This window comes from Typopeltis vanoorti, chromosome 8 (genome assembly GCF_054136105.1).
Source record: "Typopeltis vanoorti isolate ZY-2024b chromosome 8, IOZ_Tvanoo_1.0, whole genome shotgun sequence".
In the NCBI taxonomy this organism is placed as follows: domain Eukaryota; kingdom Metazoa; phylum Arthropoda; class Arachnida; order Uropygi; family Thelyphonidae; genus Typopeltis; species Typopeltis vanoorti.
The window spans coordinates 89,271,950-89,295,291 of NC_143556.1; the positions used below are offsets into that span (position 1 = coordinate 89,271,950).

Sequence of the window (23,342 nt, forward strand, 5' to 3'; positions counted from 1 at the left end):
AGCGATATCAAGTAGAGTGATGAGGACAAATATCAGAATGGGGAACTGGACAATGAGACTTATTTGTGCTATGGTCCAACATAAGGTTCTACTAAGGTAGAAGTGGAGAAACTTTTTTAGGCTTTAGAGAAAGCAACTGACACAATGAAAAAGGAAAAGTTGGTCCTTGTTGGGGATCTAAATAGCAGAGTAGGAAATGATTGTCAGACACAAAAATATTGGGGAAAATTTGATAATAATAATGGCAAATATCTGTTGGATTTCCGTTCAGGACATGGACTGGTTATTACTAATACAATTTTCCAACATAAAAATGTGCACAAATTCACACAAAAATGTGCACAAGTGAAGAGGCAAGGAATAAGAAAAGTCTCATTGACTATGTTATTGTTGATAGTGATGTTTTCTCCCTAGTGCAGGACACTAGAGTGTACAGAGGATTTGAAATTGGAAGTGATCACCATTTAGTCTTGAGCAGAATAAAATTGAATTTCATATCGAAAAGAAGAGCATGTAAGAAAGTTTTAAAGCGAATAAAAGTTTAATAGCTCTCAGATGTGAACTGTACACTAAAATACACAAACAATATTCAAGAAAAAATGAAAGAGTTTGAGAACAGGAACCAAACCTTGGAAGTTTATTGGCAAATCCTGAAGAAAACATTGATTGATTCAGACAGAGAAACATGTGGTTTCTCTGGCTGAGAAACCACATCTCTTTGGGAAAACAAGTGTTCTCTGTCAGATTAGCAGAAAAAAGACCCACAAGAAGACCAAGATATATGTTGGATTGATATGTTATAAATGACTTAGAAGATAGAAATATAAGATCTGATAATGTTGGAGTCTTGACAGGTAACAGATTGATTTAGAGGAAAATTGTAGATAGGAAGTTAGTAATGATGTAAGTTTTTCATGTAGTACTATCATATCCTTATTAAATAATTTAAGGAATTTACAACCTACACAGGATATAAATTAAATAAAACTTTAATCTATATTTCCAATATTTTGGCAACATCATTTTGCCATCTTCACAGGAACTTAAAATAAAGACACTTGCACACAGGTACTACACATAGAGAATGAGGATGAAACAGGAAGCTATTGTTTCTCCTAAAAGTGTCCCCTAGTGGGCTATGTAGGTATTCTTGGCCATTGGGCTGAAGATCTTCTGATGCAAGTCTCCCAAATTGGGGGCAGTCTCATGCAACCAAATTTATTGAGGTTTGGACTGTTTCTTAGGGCTGAAGTTGATTCCATGAATAGCCTTTCAAAATTGAATTTACTATGGTGTGTTACCGTGGCTTTCTTCCACCGTATTCTGTTGCATGTATCCTAAGCATGGTCTGCAAGACCAGAGTGGCTGTACTGGTGAAACCGGATGTAATCCTTGTGTTCTGATATTCGCTGTCCTGCCTGTTTGGCCAAAGTAGGGCAGCTTACAGCTGCAAGGGACCTGGTAAACACCAGGTAGGTCTAGGGGAAGTGGTTGGTCTTTAGTGGAGCGGATAAGGGATGCCAATTTTCTATATGGTCTGTAACACGAGGTCAAGTGATGTTTTTTTAGGATTTTGGTAATTTTTTCCGAGGTGCCTCAGATGTAGGGAATGGTAATGGATTTAGAGTAATCCTTGTTGTGAGGGGGGGGTTTACTGGTTCCAATTTTTTGGGGGGGGGGTAGCCATTGGCTGAGAAACTGTTGAGGATGTGGTTTAGTTCTGTGGTTAGGGCATTGTCACATGTACACCCCTTGAGGGTACATGTCAGGAATTTGATGATGAGTTTTTTTTTTTTTTTTTTGTCACCTTGTTTATACTGTGTGTACTAGTTTTGAAGTTCTGATAGCATCTGTGTGTAATTGATTATTTTTTTCTTGTCTTTTTATACAAGTCTTGTATCCCTGATAATATAAGTCCAATGACTTACGAAACTTGTCATTTTATATTGTTTATTTTAATAAATCTATTTTATGTTTAGAAACATGTGGTCTCAGTATCAGAAATTAAATGAAGGTTTTTCAGTTATTGTTAAATATGATAAGTAAACTTTTTTGTCTTGATTTACAGATAACTAAAACATTGTTAGTGTTTTATTCAAAACTGAGGCTAAGCATTCATTTGAAATAAATAAAACATTTTAGATATTCTTTTTCATAGGAAAAAGAATTAGAATCAGCAGTTACTGAAAAGCAGGATGCAGTTTCAAAGATTTTGACGATTGAATCAGATCTGTCAGATTTACAGAAAAGGTAATAATGAAATAATCATAGTATGTAACAGAGTAAGATTTATGCTATCTCGTGTTTTCTTTTTAAAAAGATTCTTAACTGTGACAATCTTTTATCTCCTATAATGTTAATAACATTATATTTCTCCTGGATATAGACTGCTATAGAGTACAGTATACTAAGTTGGGGAGGAACATATCACACCACTATTCTTTTTATAAAATAAATTAATATGCAGTATGCATTTTAACCAACGGTTAAGTATAGAGACATTACAATGAATGCCATATATACCCTATTAAATATCTTACCACTTAGACAATTATATATTCACAGGATACTGCCCTTCCTAAAGTCTGATAATCAGTACATAAGCATTAGAAAAGATACTTCTGCAAAAAACCAGGCTTAAATTATTTAATTCCAGAAGCATAAAAAGAAATAATGCACAAACACTATTCGACCAGAAATGCTGAAGTATGGTGGTATAAAAGTCTTACAGTGGCTGCACTGCATAGTTCAGAAGGCCTGGACAGAGGGACGAATTCCTGATGATTGGAGTAGAGCTCTAATAGTACCCATATATAAAAAGGGAAATAAAACTGAATGTGAGAATTACAGAGGTATTTCCCTACTGAGTGTTCCAGGCAAGATTTATGCCAGTTTACTTGAGAAACGGTCGAGAAGAATTGTTGAAGAAAAGCTTTAATGTTAAATCTGGTGTCAGACAAGGATGTACATTATCCCCTATGTTATTCATTATCTATATGGATCACATTATGAAGGAAAGTGGTATAATAAATAAATTTCGTGTGATGATACTGCATTCCCCCTTTTTACGGGAGTTCACGGTACCATCTAGTCCCCCCAAATTTTATCCAGGCTCCGGAACCGGCATAGGCTGATGAATCAGACCTATGGCTGGGTCAGTTTTCCTGACTGTAATCCGTGTGTCCTCAGACTGGTTTGCCTGCTTGTGGGATAAAAAACACCAGATAAACTGGCAGGAAAAAACCCTGCTGTCCACACCCAAGACAAGCTAACTTGGCTATGGCTGAGGAAGATCCTTAAACTCCTTGCGTCGTTGACCGGAATCGAATCTAGGACACTCCTTCCTCAGGCATATGGTTACGAAGTGCAAAGCCACTAGGCTAACCGTGCGGAAGGAAAGTGGTATTAAACATGATATCAGAATTGGAGATGCTGATGTTAGCTCTTTGCTTTATGCGGACGATGTTATAATTCTAAATAAATCTGCTACGAGTTTGCATGAGTCCCTGACTAAATTGAATAACTGTTGTAATAGATATGGTATGAAGGTCAGCAATAAAAAGACAAAGACAATGAAAATAGGTAGAATCATTGAAAATGTCAACGTGTTTTGAATGGGGAACCTGTGGAACAAGTAAAACATTTCAGCTACTTAGGCACGATTTTTAGTGAAGATGGTAAATTAAATATGGAAATAGACAACAGAATCAACAAAGCTGGTATGGTAGGAAGTCAATTGAATAAATTCATATGGAATAAGTCGGAACACTAAATTAGCTGTATACAAGACAGTGTTCAAACCAGTTTTAACTTACGGATCTGAGAGCTGTGTCAGAAGTAAAAACACTTGACCAAAGACTAGAGACTTCAGATATGAGAGTCCTGAGAAAGATTAGAGGCATCAATGGCAATATCATATTAAAAACGAGGATATTAGGAAAGAATTTGACATTGTCAGCATCCAGGAATGCATTAACAGAGCTAATCTCAGGTGGTATAGTCACTTGAATAGAATGGGCGAGGAAAGATTAGCAAAACAAGTGTTCTCTGCCATGTTGGCAGGAAAACGACCCAGAGGAAGACCAAGATATAGGTGGATTGATATGGTACAAAGTGCCTTAGGCGATAAAAATATAAAATCTGGTAATGATGTTGGAGTCTTGACAAGTAACAGACTGATTTTGAGGAAAATTGTAGATAGGAAGTTAGTAATGAGGTAAATTTTTCATGAAGTACTATCATATCCTGTGCACCCCTTGAGAGTACATGTGAGTAATTTGATGACGATGATATATATATATATATATATATATATATATATTAAATTGAAAGTTTACTCGGTTTGATAACATATTAAAATTTATTTAATGACTAAAAATTGGGGTTTTGAGTAAAAATCTGTTAATACAAATGACTAGTTTCGTCTGAGAACAGACTTCATCAGGTGTAAGTGAAAAAGACATAAAAAATATCAGAGAAAACCATACGATGCTTGATTTCTACACAGCAGAATGTATAAAACAACAGAGGTTAACGTTTAAATGGAAGAAAGAGTTCTTTCTTCCATTTAAACGTTAACCTCTGTTGTTTTATACGTTCTGCTATGTAGAAATTCAGTATTTGTATGGTTTTCTGTGATATTTTTTATTTCCTTTTCACTTACAACTAATGAAGTCTGTCTCAGACGAAACTAGTCGTATGTATTAATAAAGATTTTTACTCAAAATCTCGGTTTTTAGTCATTAAATAAATTTTAATATATATATATATATGGCTCCAAAAATCTTTAATGGCTTATGTTTCTTAATACAAAATGAGACCAACATGAACACATGTAGAAAGCTAATTAGAGAATACTTAAATTTTTATAAGAATATTGAAACTTTTTTTAGAATAAGAGTATAAAATGAGAAATTAACCAATGCAAAATAATCAATCAATTAGTTTTTTTATTTGGTATGTACATATGTGGGTATATCTTTTATCTCCTATATATTGTTTTTGCCAATAATTTTGTGCATTGCACTATTATGCATTGTATATTGATTTCTGTATTTTATAACACGGATGAGCTTATGTTTTTTCGTTATACACATTTGTCATTGTTAAATTGTATTTGTATTAAGTATTGTATTAAATATGCACTATTTAATACAATACAATAGAAATATACAATAGGAGATAGAAATATAAGATCTGATAATGTTGGAGTCTTGACAGGTAACAGATTGATTTGGAGGAAACTTGTAGATAGCAAGTTAATAATGATGTAAGTTTTTCATGTAGTACTATCATATTCTGGACATTCTTTGAGGGTACATGTCAGGAATTTGATGATGATGATAAACTTGAAGAAGAACCAGCTAGGTTCAGATGAAAAAGAGGTTGTTAAGATCAGAATTTTACTTTACGACAAATAGTTAATGCAATACATAGTCTATGTTTAAGTTGTAAAACATCAGTTAGAATACAAGAAAATGTGGAAAATGGTTTAATGTAAAATCAGAGATAAGGCAAGGATGCACATTATTATGATTATTATTATTATTATTATTATATCACACCTCCAGGGAGTCCAAAGACTCATCGAGGGAGGGCATCTACTCTACAACTCTTCCTCTCACTACTCCACCAATGCCATCTACCGCCGATTACCACTACTAGTACTTTCACAGACAATCATAAATATCCATGCCCACGGCAGGATCCGAACCCGCAGCCTTTTGGCTGGAGAGCGGATACGCTAACCACTCGACCAACCAGTCCGGCACATTATCTCCATTCTTATTCATTATCTATATGGATCAAATTATGAAAAAAAAGGATTCTCTAACTAAATTAAATAATAGCTGTAACAAATTTGGCATGTAAATCAGCAATGAAAAGACCAAAACTATGAAAATAGGTAAAAGCATTGAACACACCAACTGCATTCTGCATGAAGAGCCTATAAAAAAAGTAAAATATTTCTGCTAATTAGGCATAGTTAGATGATGGCAAATTAAATTTGGAAATAGACAACAGAATAAGCAAAGCTGGTATTGTGAGCAGACTTGTATTCATTTATGCTGAATAAGCGAGAAATTAGTCAAAACATGAAACTAACAGTATACAGGACAGTGTTCAAACCAGTTTTTAGTTATCGATCTGAGAGTTGGGTTAGAAATAAAGCACTCGATCAAAGACTAGAGACCACTGTTATGAGGGTTCTGAGAAAAATTAGGAAAGTGAACAGATGGCAATGACAGAATCATATTAAAAATGAAGATATTAGAAAAGAACTTGACATTTTAGCATTCAAAAATTTGTAAGTGGGACTAATTTAGGATGGCATGGTCACCTAAACAGCATGGGAGAGGAAAGGTTAGCAAAACAGGTGTTTTTATGCCAAAATGGTAGGAGTGAAACCCAAAGGAAGATCAAGATCTAGGTGGATTGATTCAGTCAGTAGTGCCTTAGAAGCATGAAATATTACATATGGCAATATTGGAGTGCTGACATGTAATAGACTAATTTGGAGGAAAATTGTGGACAGGAAATTAATAATAATTCCATCTTAATCATGTAGTGTGTCAGAGTAGCCTGACACCCCTTAGGGTACATGTCAGGAAATTGATATTGATAATGATGACTAAACTAGCTATATACATGACAGTGTTCAAACCAATTTTAACTTATGGATCTGAGAGCTGGGTTAGAAATAAAGCACTTGTTCAGATGAAAGATATGAGAGTTCTGAGGAAGATTAAAGGAGCGAACAGATGGTATCAATGGCAATATCTTATTAAAGAAGATATTAGGAAACAACTTGCAACTGTTAGCATTCAGGAATATGTTAGTTGAGCTAATCTTGAATGGTATGATCACTTAACAGAATGGGAGAAGAAAGAATAGTAAATCAAGTGTTCTTTGCCAGGTTGGCAGGAGTAAAAAAGACACAGAGGAAGACCAAGATGTAGGTGGATTTTTAAAAGTGCCTTAGAGAGAAATATATGATCTGATAATGTTGGAGTTTTAAAGATTAATTTGCAGAGAGAATTGTTGATCGGAAGTTACTAATAGTGTAATTTTTATGTAGTAATATCATAATACCTATGCAACCCCCCCCCCTCCTTAGGGTACATATCAGGAATTTGATGATATTGACAGCACATTGCACTGCCTTTCATTTGACAAACCTTGCAGTGCACAAATCACCACAATCTGCAAAACCTTCTTCTCTACTACCTTAATTCTGATATCTTTAAAACTTTCACCAGTGTGATTTTGGATATCTTTGTCAGCTTCAGTGCTGCAAAACACAGCTCTGTTTTATTTCTCACAACCCCCCCCTCTTTTCCCCACTCCAGTCTTATCTTTGACTACACCTATATCTCTATTGAAGATGCGATTTATCTCTTGGGATCTCTCTCTCTCTCTCTTGCACAAACATTTTACAAATATTGCTTCCTCTGCATTCAAAAAATTAAGTTTTCTCTAACTTTAACTGCAAACAGCTCCTAGCTCTTATACAAATCACAAGTCCATCTGACCTTTGAATATTGTTCTCACATCTAGAGTAGTGCCACTAAGAGCTTCCTAAAAATACTGGATTTCATACAGAAAAGTGCAGTAGATTTATATTGATTAATGACCACCCTCTGTCTCACTCACTATTACCTTCCACTCACTCACTCACTCACTCTCACTCACTCACTCACTCTCACTCACTCTCACTCACTCACTCACACACACACACACACACACACACACACACACACACACACACACACACACACACACACACATTCAGTTTCCATTGCTTGCATCTTCCATAAATACTTTTATGGTTGCTGTTCATCAGAATTGGCATCGGTTATTCCTCCATTCTCTCTCTCTCTCAAACCCATCTAAATGCATGCAGCAGTCAATCAATAAATTCTCACAGTTGAACTCCAATCCCACAAAATAAATTTCTCCCACTCTTCATTTATCTGTTCCACTGTTGCCCTCTGGAACCATCTCCTACCACATATGCTTCCTAAGGAATACAGTCCACAACTCTTCCAGTCAAATCTAAACGGATTACTTGCTCATCCACACTACTAGTGTACCAAAGGCTGATCAACCTCTAGTGGATAGGTTCCCCACTAAATATATATATACATAAAACTCTTAAAGACAGTTGTTTCTCTAACACATTCATAATTTATCAAATGTGAAATGCATTGTGAGATCATTTGAGGAACTGAAATAAACATCTGCAGTACTCTCAGTGTATTGTTGGAAGTTTATTTTCCACTTGGTTAGACTATAATAAATTTAGTTTAATCCTTTACCCAAGTGTAGACAAACAAAGTTTGCACCCGAAGTAGTTCAGGACTGAGTCAACTCGTAGCAAAGGCGGACCAAGCTCTCATCACTCCTTGTCTCAGTATCTCCCATAATGCAAAACACATCTCCTTGCAGACACGTATAATGCTATGCATTAAAGGAAGGGCCGCTACCTAGACCAGTTTCCCTTTGTTTAAGTGCAGGGATACCGCTTCCAAAACTCGTAAAATCCCCCGGATCACCCAATGAGTGACCTGCAGGATCAGAAACTCGGTTGGCTCTACACCATGGCAGGCTCCTCCACCACCGAGCAGAGCCGCTCATCTGGAAGGGTAACAGCAACAGCCGTGCCTCAGTTAACTTCATAGGCTACAGCATTGCCATTCATTACCCCACTCAGGCCCTGGGTGACAGCAACAGCTAAGCCTCAGTTAAAACTTCATGGGCTACATCATTGCCATTCATCATCCAAGCTTCCAACTGGTTTCGACCTTTATTGATACGGGATATCTCGTCAGTGGGAGATATCCTGTATCAATCTTGTCTCGGTATCTCCCATAATGCAAACCACTTGAGGGTCTGCCTCCCACTGACGAGACTTCAATAAAGGTCAAAACCGGTCTGGGTAGTGGCCCTTCCTTTAATGCATAGCATTGTATATGTCTGCAAGATGTGCTTTGCATTATGGAAGATAATGAGACAAGGAGTGATGAGAGCTTGGTCCACCTTTGCTACGAGTTGCCTCAGTCCTGAACTACTTCAGGCGCAAACTTTGTTTGCCTACACATGGGTAAAGGATTAAACTAAATTTAATTCAGTGTATTGTGAATGTTTATTTATATCTAAAAAAAACATAAGTTGCTAAGTGTGCCAGTAATACATCTTATGATATTTGAGTTTCCAAGATGTAACTTATTATACAGTGATTAGTTATAATATTCTCTCATCATCATCAGATTCCTGACATGTACCCTCAAGGTGTGTACAGGATATGATGGTTGTACATGAAAAATTTACATCATTACTAACTTCCTAATCTACAATTTTCCTCCAAATTAATCTGTTACCTTTACCTGTCAAGACTCCAACAGTGTCAGATCTTATATTTCTATCTTCTAAGGCACTTTTTACCGTATCAATGTACCGTATCTTGGTCTTCTTCTGGGTCCTTTTTCCTGCCAACCTTGCAGAGAACACTTGTTTGGCTAATCTTGACTCTCCCGTTCTATTTAAGTGACCATACCACCTGAGATTATCTCTGCTCTCCTAAAATTAATTTTAAAACAGACTAGCTTTTTTTGAGTGGGGGGGGGGATGTCAGAAAAATTCATGTAAATTACAGGCCTGCAGTTCTATATAACTATGAAATGGAACAGTATCTCTTTCTGGAATATCATGTTTATAAAATTATAAGTAATTTGATATAATGGCAATAGATAGTAATGGGTTGCTTACCAGTTTTTAATTTATATTCTCTATACTTACAGATATTCTACACTTGAAGCAGAAAATAATTCTCTTAAAGAAAGCCTTCAAGGCACACAGTCAATGCTGGAAGAATGTCGTAAGCAGCAGTAAGCTTGATTGGGTTAAATTTGAGATAAAATTAGTGTATGAGACCACTTTTACACTGAAGTGGAAATCATAAATTATGCCCTGTCTTATAGAAATAACAAATGCTAATTAGCACTTCTTATGCAAACTGTGGAAAGTGTTAAAAAAAATTTGCTGATTATGATGGAATTACATGTGCCACTTTATTATTGTATTTTATATGTATCATTCTAGTCATTTTGAATGGTTTATTTTTAGCATGAAAAGTAATACAGCATTTGTTTATCAGCTATTTTGTTACCATACCAGATAAATTATATTATTGGAATAATGAAAAAAAAACAATGTTTTATGAAAATTTTAAATAATTATACTTATATATATAAAAAAGTGTGTGTGTGTGTGTTCACACATATCTATCTAAATGCATATTTCTGATGGACTTAGTATTGTATTTGATATTATTTTTGAATATATTTACACTTGTTTAGAATTTTATGTTAATTAATCATAAGATTTATTTTTCTCTCATGTTAGTTGTCTGTTTATATTTAAGTGGTGGTAGATGAACTTTCATTGCCTAGTATCTGTTATCAAAAAAACAGAACTATATGTAGAATTGCTCTCACTCAGTATCAATAAAAGCAGGTATCATTTGGACACTAGAGCACAGGAAAATCTAACAAGAAATAACACACACAACTGACATCATACAAACAGTATGATGTCAGTTGTGTGTGTGGGGGGGGGGGGGGAACAAAAGAAACATTTAGGCCTGCTCTACTATGTTTGTCACATGTTTTACAAGAGAAACTGTACAGCCAGCACTGGCAAACTTAAATAAAAACATGAGGGATGACTTTGCAGAAGTTTGAGGTTATTAAAATAGTCAGGTTATAAGGAATTCTAGGAAAGAAGTTGCAACAATAAACCAACTGAACACAATATTAAAGTTGCTTTATCTGCCAGTGCTTAAAAAGTTCCAGACTGTGCACGTGCAAGTGATGCTATGTGTATCCTCAGTACTATTATTGAATTTTTTTGACCATGACAGATTCTTATTTTAAGGGTTAATGAAATGAAAATATCACAACAAAAGAAATAGGTTTAATGGTTCCAATATTTTGTCTCTTTCAGAGACATTTTGCGAGATACATTATTGTAATAATGCAAACAACACAAAAAAACAAGGAAAAAAAAATAGCTGGAAGAAATATAATTTCTGAACGGCTTTCAAACTACATTTGAAGCTAGATCATCTCCTTCCCCTCTTCTGTCAATGTCAGTTCCAGAAGGCAAGCTGTTTCACTTATTCACCACTCTGTGAAGGAAACATTAGCCATACAAGGTTTCTTATTCTTGCAACTTCCTTATTATGGAGAGCTGGAAAATTGCCACCATCTTGAAGAACACAAGAATCTGCTACTACAATTATTCTTACTGTCCAAAGCATGGTCAGCTAGACCTTGTCTAGCTGACCATGCTTTGGACACATTGCAGAGAATCAAAAAAAAAATAAAATAAAATACTATGCTTCACTGCAGCAAATATAAATATTACTTTTTAAAAATATCAACCAAATCTTAATAAACATTGTAATGTGAAACTTCCCAGGATTTAAGAAAGTTATTCTTAAAACCTTCTACTCAACAACTGCCTACCATTGCCCACAGTGAAGTTACATCTTAGGAATTTAGGCTTGTGGTCTAATATCTTACGTATGCATGCACATTGCAATTCTCATATTGTATCCCAGATGATGTATCAGTGACAGACACAAAATATAGCAACCATTAAAACCTGTGTTTAATTGTTTCATTTTACTGTTTAGTCAGCCTGGTTGGCCGACAGTATAGCGGATCTGCTCTCCAGCCAAAAGGATGCGGGTTCGAATCCCACGTGGACATGGATGTTTGTGATTGTCTGTGGAAATACCAGTGGTGGTCGGCGGTAGATGGCGTTGGTGTAGTTGCAGTCAGTTGGTGATTGAATAGTGGAGACGGAATTGTAGAATATATACCTCCAGAATATTTTGCCACCTTCTTGATATTTTTCTATATTCTTGCCAAAGTTCTTCCATGACTTTTGTTTACCTAGTTTTACACTGTGTTTAGCATTCTTGTATTTGTCTCTGTATTCTCTAAGAGCACAAGCTGACTTATTTGCCAGGAACTTTTGGTATGCTTCCTTCTTTTCCTTCACTGCCTCTTTAACTTCCTGTGTCCACCATGGAGTTCTCATTTTTCTATTCTTGCAAACAACTTCACCACATGCCTCTCTAGCTGAATTAATCAGGGCTTTCTTCAAGGCTTGCCACTGAATCTCCAAGGTTTGATTCCTGTTCTCAAACTCTTTCATTTTTTCTTCAATAATATTTGTATATTTTAGTCTCCAGTTCACATCTGAGAGCTGCTCTACTTTTATTCGCGTTAAAACTTTCTTACATGTTATTCTTTTCAATATGAAATTCATTTTTATCATGCTCAAGACTAAATAGTGATCACTTCCAATTTCAAATCCTCTGTACACTCTGGTGTCCTGCAACAGGGAGAAAACATCACTATCAACAATAACATAGTCAATGAGACTTTTCTTATTCCTTGCCTCTTCTCTCCATGTGAATTTGTGCACATTTTTATGTTGGAACATGGTGTTAGTAATAACCAGTCCATGTCCTGAGCGGCATCTTTAATTTATAATATAACCAAGTTGAAAAAACTTTCAAAATTTACTACATCTCACTCTTAGAGCAAGGTTTCACTAATTCTAGTTTCAGACTAAACATAAAGTTGAGCTCAGTTGGTGGTTCTTTATTTTTCTCATCCACACACACTCAAAACATCAGAACCCTTATTCTTATCATATTTGCATATCTTAGTTGCACTAACATATTCTCAGCATTTCTCCCATGATGATCTAGTTTCCTTTTCATTAGATCTTACTCCAACCAACAGGCTGCAGGTTCAAATCACAAGCATCCATGTCCATGGCAGGATTCGAACCCCCAGCCTATTGGTTGTGGAGCTGATATGTTAACCACATATCCAAACAAATTCATGTACACCTAAAGATAAATTTCATTGTCCCATTTATTTGGAGGCCTAAAGCGGCCTGAAAAAGTTGCATGTTTAGGTCTCTAGAGCAGGGTTTCTGGACCAGGTGAAAAATTAATTTTAAAAATATGAAAAAATTATAAAAATAGACAAAAATCATTAGTCTACCCATGATACTAATGTACTATAGGGTTTTATGTGACACCCACTTGAATGGGTTGGTGTCATATAAAAAAAAAATAATTTCTGTCCACTCCTGATATTAAGTCCATTCAAGTGCATGCCTTCCCTTTTATAGTCTATTTCATCATCAAACTTACTTCACACATCCAAAAACTCACACCTATTTCTCCTTCACAGCCTGCACACTAAATCATTTGCTATCAAAGCCCTCTTTCTTAAACTCAATACTGCCATATCTTGACAGTAAACTAATAAGTTTCTCTCTCTCTCATGCTGTATTTATCACTACTTAAATCATTTGTTTCTGTAAACACTACCATCATGCTATCTTATAGGAGCATTAAACAATCTGTCCTTAGTATAGCCTCAAACTTAATTCCCTGAGTCAGAACCTAAATACAGAAATTTGTATTTAATATAAATACAAAGAAATGAAAGCCTCTGTTGCTTGGTTGATAAAGATTATGTCATTTGGTTGGAAAGACTTGGATTCATTTCCTGTCTAAGATGTGATGAACCTTTGAAAGAGCTTTTCAACGGTTAGTTAATCTCCTAATAAAGGAAATAATAAAGCGTCTTATAAAGGAAAGTTGAAGATTACAAAGAAATAATCACTGGAATCAAATTCTTTTATAATATTTTGCTAGCTAATCTTGTAGCAAAGACTTTATTTACAAAAATAATATTTCTTGTTTTGACCTCAACTGTATTTCTAAAGAAATGATTTTCATTTTAAATCTTATTAGGTTTGCACTTTAGTGAAATTTCTACTATTTTGAAGTAATATTATACTATTGAAGACAAACTCATAGAAACCAAAGTAATAGTTTGTTATAATCGCCAATATAGTGAATTTCCTGTAGAATAGTAAGCTTGATGTATGATCTTTCTATTACTTTTTGTTGCTGTAGTTTAGATAAAATTGTGATTTAACAAATCTTTTCTGTTAGTTGAGGGAAAATAATATGGGAAAATATATACCTTAATATATTAAATTATTTATTAGCAGAACTATAAATTAAGTACACCTTTAAAAACTTACTCTGTTTAGCATTGAAATGAAAGCAAGAGAAGCTGCTGCCATTAAAGAGGCAAGAGAGAGTTTTCTTATAAAGGAAGATTCCATTTTACAAAAAAAGGAGGCACTTTTTAAAGAACAACAAGCTCTTAAAGAGGTTCAACAACTTCAAGCAGGAATTAAACAATTGGTGGAAAGTGCTGTTGCACGTACTAATGTTGAGGCAAGTTATAACTTTCTAACTTTTTTATACATACATTTTATTCATTGTGCATGTTAGCATATTTCCACTACTTCATCATCATCAAATTCCTGATATGTACCCTCAAGGGGTGTACAGAACATGATAGTACTACATGAAAAATTTACATCATTACTAACTTCCTATCTACAATTTTCCTCCAAATCAGTCTGTTACTTGTCAAGACTCCAACATTATCAGATCTTATATTTCTATTGTCTAAGGCACTTTGTACCGTATCAATCCACCTATTTCCTCAGGGTCGTTTTCCTGCCAACCCGGCAGAGAACACTTGTTTTCCTAATCTTTCCTCGCCCATTCTGTTTAAGTGACCATACCACCTGAGATTAGCTATGCTAACGCATTCCTGGATGCCGACAATGTCAAGTTCTTTCCTAATATCCTCGTTTTTAATATGATATTGCCATTGATGCCAATGTTTATGCCTCTGATCTTTCTCAGGACTCTCATATCGGCGGTCTCTAGTCTTTGGTCAAGTGTTTTACTTCTGACCCAGCTATCAGATCCATAAGTTAAAACTGGTTTGAACACTGTCTTGTATACAGCTAATTTAGTGTTCCTACTAATTTCTCTCTTATTCCATATGAATTTATTCATTTGACTTCCTACCATACCAGCTTTGTCGATTCTGTTGTCTGTTTCTATATTTAATTTACTATCTTCACTAAAAATCATGCCTAAGTAGCTGAAATGTTTTACTTGTTCCACAGGTTCTCCATTCACAACACAGTTGACATTTTCAATGATTCTGCCTATTTTCATTGTCTTTATCTTTTTATTGTTGACCTTCATACCATATCTATTACAACAGTTATTCAATTTATTCAGGGAATCTTGCAAACTTGTAGCAGATTTATTTAGAAGTATAACATTGTCCGCATAAAGCAAAGAGCTGACATTAACATCTCCAATTCTGATATCATGTTTAATACCACTTTCCTTCATAATGTGATCCATATAGATAATGAATAACAGAGGGGATAATGTACATCCTTGTCTCACACCAGATTTAACATTAAACCATCTTCCTGTACTTCCTTCAATTCTAACTGCTGACTCACAACTCAAATAAAGACTAAGTATTGCTTGATATAATGTCCCATTGACACCATATAACTGCAGCGTATTGAATAGCTTCTCTCTTGGCACCTTGTCATATGCCTTTTCCAGATCGACAAAACTTAAATACAGATCTTTGTTATATTCCCATGCTTTCTCGACTATTTGTTGTAAAGTGAAGATCTGATCGTGACAGCCTCTATTTGGCTTGAATCCAGCTTGTTTTTCACCAAGCTTTTCTTCCACAATTCTTCTCAACCGTTTCTCAAGTATACTTGCATAGATCTTGCCAGGAACACTCAGTAGGGAAATACCTCTGTAATTCTCACATCCAGTTTTATTTACCTTTTTATATATGGGCACTATTAGAGCTCTACTCCAATCATCGAGAATTCGTCCTTCTGTCCAGGCTTTCTGAACTATTCAGTGCAGCCACTGTAAGACTTTTATACCACCATACTTCAGCATTTCTGGTCGAATATCATCTACTCCTGCTGCCTTTCCACATTTCAAGCCTTTGATGGCTTTTTCTACTTCAAGTATGGATATGTATTCCTGACTGTATGCCTTTTGAGTGGTTTTTACCACTGTACTATCATTGCTTGTTTCCTTTAGGAATTTTTCGAAGAAATTACTCCATACTTCAAAGATATCTTTTTCTCCTGCTTTCATATCACCTTTATCATCTCTAACTCCTTTTATAATTTTATAATTTCTAAGCTTCTTCAACAACCTCCAGAATATCTTACCACCTTCTTGATATTTTTTTTCTATTATTATTAGTATTATTATTATATCACACCTCCAGGGAGTCCAAAGACTCATCGAGAGAGGGTATCAACTCTACAACTCTTGTCTCACTACTCCACCAATGCCATCTACCGCCAACTACCACCACTAGTGCTTGCACAGACAATCACAAATATCCATGCCCACAGCGGGATTCGAACCCACAGCCTTTTGGCTGGAGAGCGGATACGCTAACCGCTCAGCCAACCAGGCCGGCAGATAAGCAGATGACATAACGATAAGTTTATTATAGTTCGCCCCCAGTTTGTAGGTCCCTGCTTCGCGTCTTTCCAAGACTAGTCGATTCATGCTGAAGGGGAGAAAGAAATGAAGGACATCCGAATTGGTCTCCAACATGCGAAATCATGTGCTTTATAGGTAAAATTTTCCAACTGCTATACAAGCAACATAGTTAACTACAATAATCATAAAAGAGAAGTTGATTTTCCGACCAGTAATAAACAACTCATCCCACAATACGGACTGATTACCCTATTATCGGAATGGATTCTCCTTTTTCTGAGATGCGCAGAAGTGCCGAAGGATCTATAATCGGTGAGCGAACTATACTATAATACTAATTAATAATTATCATGTTAGCACAAGAATATTTTAATATTTTATTAGGTATTGTTTCTGGGAAAATTCCCATGCTACTCCTCTTAAATACTATTATTATTATTATGGCTATTATAGCCTGTTTTTGTTTAGAAGTGTCCCTTATTTTAAATACATTGGCTATTTTTACTCAAAAAAAATTTATATATATACTTTAGGACATTATGGGTGAGTATTGAAGGCAATTATAACAGAATAAAAGAGAAGGAAAAATTTTGTACATACCTTGTTTTGGTACTAGGATGTCTTGAAATTCCATGTTCCTGCTGAAGTTGTTTATGACATGCGGGAAGGGAGCATGTGTGTGTGTGGGGGGGTGTTTTGATGCGGGAAGAATAAATTGGAAACCCGGATTTATTTTAATAATATATATATATATATATATTATTGTGTTTAAGGGTGTTTTTTTTGGGAGGGGGGGGAGAGGAAGGGTTTACTTATGGGAAAACTGGAGCAGGGGGAGAACGTTAACAGGATGCGAACTGTTTCGGTCGACTGACCATCATCAGAACATTTTCGGAATGAGTGTGCTTTATTTTAATATTTTAAAATTGCCAAATATTTCAGTCTGAAATTAACAGACTATCATCATTGGCTTGATAGGAACAGTTTTTACAAGGCGGATACAAACAATTGATCATTCAAAAGTAGAACGAGCCACGTGATGTTACATTGCTATCGGAGAGCTCCTGAGAGATTTGTGTTTTTTGTTGATTTATTGATGTTTTGGATTCAATTTAATGGACTTTAGTGTGTAATTTTGGTATATTATTGGAGCTTTATTAGCGTGGTTAGTGTTACTAAAGTGTTTTATAACATAATCTATGTCGGGAAGTCGCCGCTAGATGAATTCGTAATGTGTAGTGTTCGTGCAAGCTCCAGATAAGATAAGTATCATTTTCAGTTATCGATACAAATTACTTAATATTGTGTAGTTTTGTTTTGTTTGCCTTGCGTATTTTAGTGCGTCTGTTTTTGGTGTGTTATAACGTATAATTTGACAAAACACGTTGCAAATAAGTATGGCACCTGTGCGAAGGAAAATGGCGGCCAGTAATGATGGTTCGCCATCGTTATCAAAGAATGGTAGCATAAAAGAAATGAGTCAGTGTACTAGCTGTGAAATGTACGCTTTGCGGAGTGCGGTCGGAGTGTGGTTAGATGATAATAAAGGATTGAATGTGTGTAGAAAATGTAGGGAGAATGAGGAATTGAAGTGTATTTCGGATCGTGAGTGTGATATTTTTGTCAACCTTCAGAATGAAGGAAATAGGGATATGACAAGAAACGGCAAGGTTGTACGTGAAAATTGTGAGAGTGTGAATGATAGTATAAATGGTTTCTCAGAGAATAAAAAAGATGAGATAGATGCTTTGAGTGAGATCGCGTTGTTGAATAGTGTGATAGAAAGAGCAAAACAGCAGCTAGAGTGCATGAACAAAAGTAGACTGAATGAACCAACCAATAATAAAAGGTATGACAGGAAAAATAGACGTATGAATGTGAACATGAACAAAATGAAGGATAGAGTGCTGTATGGAGACTCGTTAGTACGAAGTGTGTTAGTAGAGGATTTGACAAAATCGTACCAACCTGGTGCAACCATAAAGGACGTAACTGAGTCTATTAGAGAGCAAAAGGAAAGGGTGAAAGAAATGATTGTTGTGGCAGGTACGAATGATTTGAAAGGAGATAAAATGGAAACGATAGAAGACCTGAATGAATTGTTTGAGGTAGCAAAAGAAAAGAGTGAGAGAGTTAGAATGATTAGTCTTTTGCCACGGTATGACAGTGAAATGTTTAAAAGGAGGGCCATAATTGTGAATGACTTTATGCGTGGGTTATGTATGACGAGTGGTGTGGAATTTGTGGATGTGTGGAGTGAGTTTGATGGGCGAAAGGATCTATATAAGATGGATGGCTTGCATTTGAATGGTTATGGTGTAAGAAGACTTGAGAAAGTGTTGCTGAATGTAGTGGATGTGCAAATTCAGGGAAACTAGATTTGTTAAGGGGCGGGGAGTAGATATACAGTCCTTATGTAGGCAGTTGAATGTAAGAATGAATATAATCCAGAGCAAATAAGGACAACAAATCTGAGTGGGATAGTTAATATAAGGCATCAAGGTAGGGTTGGGGCTAATGGGGGTCTTAAATTCATGTACACTAATACTAGGAGTATTAGGAACAAGAAGGAAGAGTTTTTGGCCATGGTTGGCACTTCCAGACCACAGGTTATAGGTATTAGTGAAACATGGCTGACTGTAGATGATATAACTAGTGGGATTGAATGTGATGGGTATAGTGTGTTCAGGAATGACAGAGAGAATAAAATGGGGGGAGGAGTATTGTTGATGATAGCTGATGAGCTCCAGCCAAGGAGAATAGAAGTTGAATTGCAGGATAGAGAAAAGAGCACATTTGAGGCCATTTGGTGTGAGATTGTGGCTAGCAGAACTAAATATACAATTGGGTGCTGCTATAGACCAGGTGATGAAAAAGATGGTGGTGACAGTATGCACAAGCAAATAGAAGAAATGGGTGGAAGGAGGGTGATTATTATGGGAGATTTCAACTATGGTTGCATTGATTGGAGTGAGGAGAGGACACACGGGAGGAAGGAACTGGATTTTATGCGGTTATTAAGGGATAACTATCTGCGACAGCATGTAATGGAAAATACTAGGGGTCAGAGAGTGCTTGACCTAGTAATTACATCTGAGGATTTGGCTGTAACAAATATGACCACATTGCCACCAATCGGTGAGAGTGATCATAGGGTCTTAACTTGGGAGGTGGCTAAAGGTGTAGAATTTTCAATTAAGACAGGGTACATGTGGAATTATCAGGCTGGAAAGTATTAGGAGTATTGAAAGTATTAGCTTAGGAGTTTGATTGGTTCAGTGCCATGGCATGTACAACTGCAAGGACTAGAAGTTGATAGTGCATGGGAGGTAGTTAAGAAGTGCTTGCATGAAGCAATGGCTGACTGTATACCTAGAGTCCAAATAATAAATCAAGTAGGGGTTAAATGGATGAATAACACCATTAAGCTTGAGCTGCAAAAAAAGAAACAACTATGGAGGGAATTTAAGGAGAAGGGTGACCGGCAGACACATGAACGGTATAAAGCGCAGGCCAGAAGGGTGACGAGTGTGGTAAGAAAAGCAAAAGAGGATTACGAAAGAACATTGGCCATGCAAGCTAAAGAGAATCCTAAACAGTTTTTTAGATATGTAGCAAGTAAAAGGAAAAATGTACATGGCAGATTGATTTTAAAGAATGCCGATGGTAGGGAGGTAACTGAATCAGTTGAGATAGTTGAGTTACTGAGTGAGCACTTTGCAAAAGTATATCATCCAGGTGGTGACATTGCAGAAACGAATAAACCAGTAGATTATACGGGAATTGTGGTTAATGAAGTGGAGGTGAGTAGTCTATTGCATAACCTCAATGTCAATACATCTGTGGGATTGGATGGTATACCAGCTCGTGTTGTACGAGAAGCAGCTAAAGAATTGTCAGTACCCTTGACCATTTTGTTTAATTTGAGTCTCGGGTCTGGGTTAGTCCCGAGCGGGTGGAAAGAGGGGAAAATAGTTCCACTGCATAAAGGTGGTTCCAAGACTGCTGTTGTAAATTACCGACCGATTAGCATATCAGGAATCATTGTCAAGGTCTTAGAGAAATTAGTCAAGAGAAGAATACAGGATTGGATAGATGAAAATGGGATATTGTATGGGGGACAACATGGTTTTGTGAAGGGTAGATCATGCCTCAGTAACTTGCTCACGTTTTATAACACAGCGACGGCTGAACTGAATACGGGTAATGGGTTTACAGTGATACTACTGGACCTTGCCAAAGCCTTTGATAGGATACCACATGGAACCCTAATCAGTAAACTGGAGCAGATGGGTATAGATATAGGGTTTGTGAGATGGATAGGAGGGTGGTTGAAGGAGAGATATCAAAGAGTGGTTTATTCAGGAGTGGAGTCTAAAAGACGTCTTGTGACTAGTGGAATGCCACAGGGCTCTGTTCTTGGACCACTGCTTTTCAATTTGTTCATCAATGATATTGGAAAGGATCTGAGAGGAAGTGTTCACTTGTTTGCTGATGATGCAAAGTTGGGTAGAGCAATTGTGAGTGCACAGGATGTCAAAATTTTACAGGATGATTTGGATAGTTTGGAGGACTGGGCTAGGAAAAATGGATGTCAATTTAATGTGGCAAAGTGTAAGGTTATGCACTTTGGGAGATTGATGAGGCCAGGGATTTGGGAGTGTGGGTGGATAGGGAGTTGAAGTTTAGGGGGCATATTGCAAAAGTAACTAAAACAGCTCACCAAATCACTTGGCTTCTGAAAAATACTTTAACATGCAGAGACGAACAAGTTGTTGTTCCTCTGTATCGAGCCTTGATAAGACCCCATCTGGATTTCTGTGCCCAGCTATGGGCACCAGGGTTTCTTCGTGATGGGGAGGAAGTGGAGAGGGTTCAGAGACGAGTGACCAAGATGATAGCAGGTCTGTGGAATGAACCTTATGAGAATAGGTTGAAGATTTGTGGGTTGCAGAAATTGGACGATAGGCGAAGGAGGGGTGATATGATTGAGACATTCAAATTACTGAAGGGTTTTTATAAGATTGATCCAGAAGATATTTTTGAAAATATGACTGGTGGTGGGAGGACTAGAGGCCATGCATGGAAGCTGGGCAAGAGCGTGGTTGACAAGGGTGTTAGAGCTAGGTTCTTTACTTGGAGAGTGGTAAATGAGTGGAATAAGCTTCCAGAGTCTGTTGTGGGTGTTACGACCGTGAATGAGTTCAAGGCAAGGTATGATAGATACCGTGTGAATGTTGAATAGTTGTTCTTGACATGATGTTAGGGCCTCCCTCGATGAGTCTGTCGACTCCTTGGAGTTTCCCGGAACAATAATAATAATAATAATAATAATAATAATAATAATAATTGCTAAGCTCTAAAAAGAGTTAAATTTCATCAGAGTGATGAATAAATTATAGATATCCATTCACAATTTCATACAACAATCTTAATTTATAAACTCAATTAAAGATAACATTAGACTAATGTAAGAATTAGAAGGTCTCAATTCAAAAAACTTAGTATGTTATCCGGATTAAACTTTCCCATACCTACTGATCTTATAGTGAGCTTCGATGTAGAATCTCTATTCACCAGTGTACCTCTCAAAGAGACTTTACATTTACTTGCTGACATCTTCCCACAAGATATCGTAAAATTATTTGATTTCATGACGCATTCTGGATATTTCTTGTGTCAAAACAAATTCTACAACCTAGTGGAAGAAACGCCCATGGGAAGTCCACTTTCACCTACTTTAGCCAACTTTTATTTGGAACATCTAGAAGATATCCTTTTTTCATTTATATATCCTCAACCTTCCTTTTGGGTTAGATATATAGATGACATTTTTTCAGTGTGGCCTCACAACAGATATTCCTTACCTTCCTTTTTAGCCAAAATCAATTCTTTACACCCTTGTATCAAGTTTACCATGGAGATTGAAAAAGACAACAAGTTATCCTTTTTAGACATCCTTCTCATCCGCTCACCTTCAGGTATTCTGACAACAGTAGTTTACAGAAAACCCACTTTTACTGGACATTACATTCTCAAACAATCTGCCCATCATCCTTATCAAAAAACAGGAATCATAAAATGTTTAATTCGATGAGTTACAACTAATTGCTCAACTTCCCATGAATTACAGAAAGAACTTTCAACTATCAAACATTACATGAAATTAAATGGCTTCTCCGAAAAGACTACACAACATCTGTTCGATTCCTACAATCTAATCCAGAACAACACAGAATCAATACTTTGAGTTCCAATTCCATACATTTCATGAATTTCAGAACCAATTTCAAGAATTCTGAAGAAATATGATTTAACAGTCACTTATATCCCTGTTAACAAAATATCCACCTATTTCCCCTCTTTCTGGTCGCTGCCTTGTGTATATCAAGTTCCATGTGACAGCAATCTGTCGTACTTTGGACAAACTGTACGCTCTATAGAAAAAAGAATATAAGAACATCAATCATACATTCTTCACAACAAATCCGATAACTCTGGATTGGCACAACACGGAACAGAGATAAGCCACAACATTCTCTGGTCCTTCTACACAGATGTCGTTGTAAATTCGAACTCCTATTCAAAGAGAGTGCTGAGGCCTTACTTCAACACCCTAACTTGAATCGAAATGTTTGCCTATCCTTGTCAAAAATATGATTTAATCTGGATAACACACTAAGTTTTTTTCAATTGATACCTATAATTTATTCATCACTCTGATGAAATTTAACTCTCTTTGGTGCTTAGCAATGTAACATCAATCCGCTCCTTCTACTTTTGAATGATCAATTGTTTGTATTCCACCTTGTAAAAACTGTTCCCATCAAGCCACTGATGATAGTCTGTTAATTTCAGACTCAAATAT

At 36.2% G+C, this 23,342-nt stretch overlaps 1 protein-coding gene across 1 annotated transcript in view; it reads left to right on the forward strand.

Annotated features, from left to right (window-relative positions):
- Window positions 1–23,342, forward strand: part of LOC150104182 (sodium channel and clathrin linker 1-like) — a 222,682-nt gene that overhangs the window by 107,753 nt on the left and 91,587 nt on the right. The window contains exons 10-12 of the mRNA XM_090396804.1: window positions 2,159–2,250; window positions 9,801–9,887; window positions 14,155–14,344. Coding sequence (XP_090252930.1) covers window positions 2,159–2,250; window positions 9,801–9,887; window positions 14,155–14,344 — 369 coding nt within the window. The remainder of the gene's footprint in view (window positions 1–2,158; window positions 2,251–9,800; window positions 9,888–14,154; window positions 14,345–23,342) is intronic.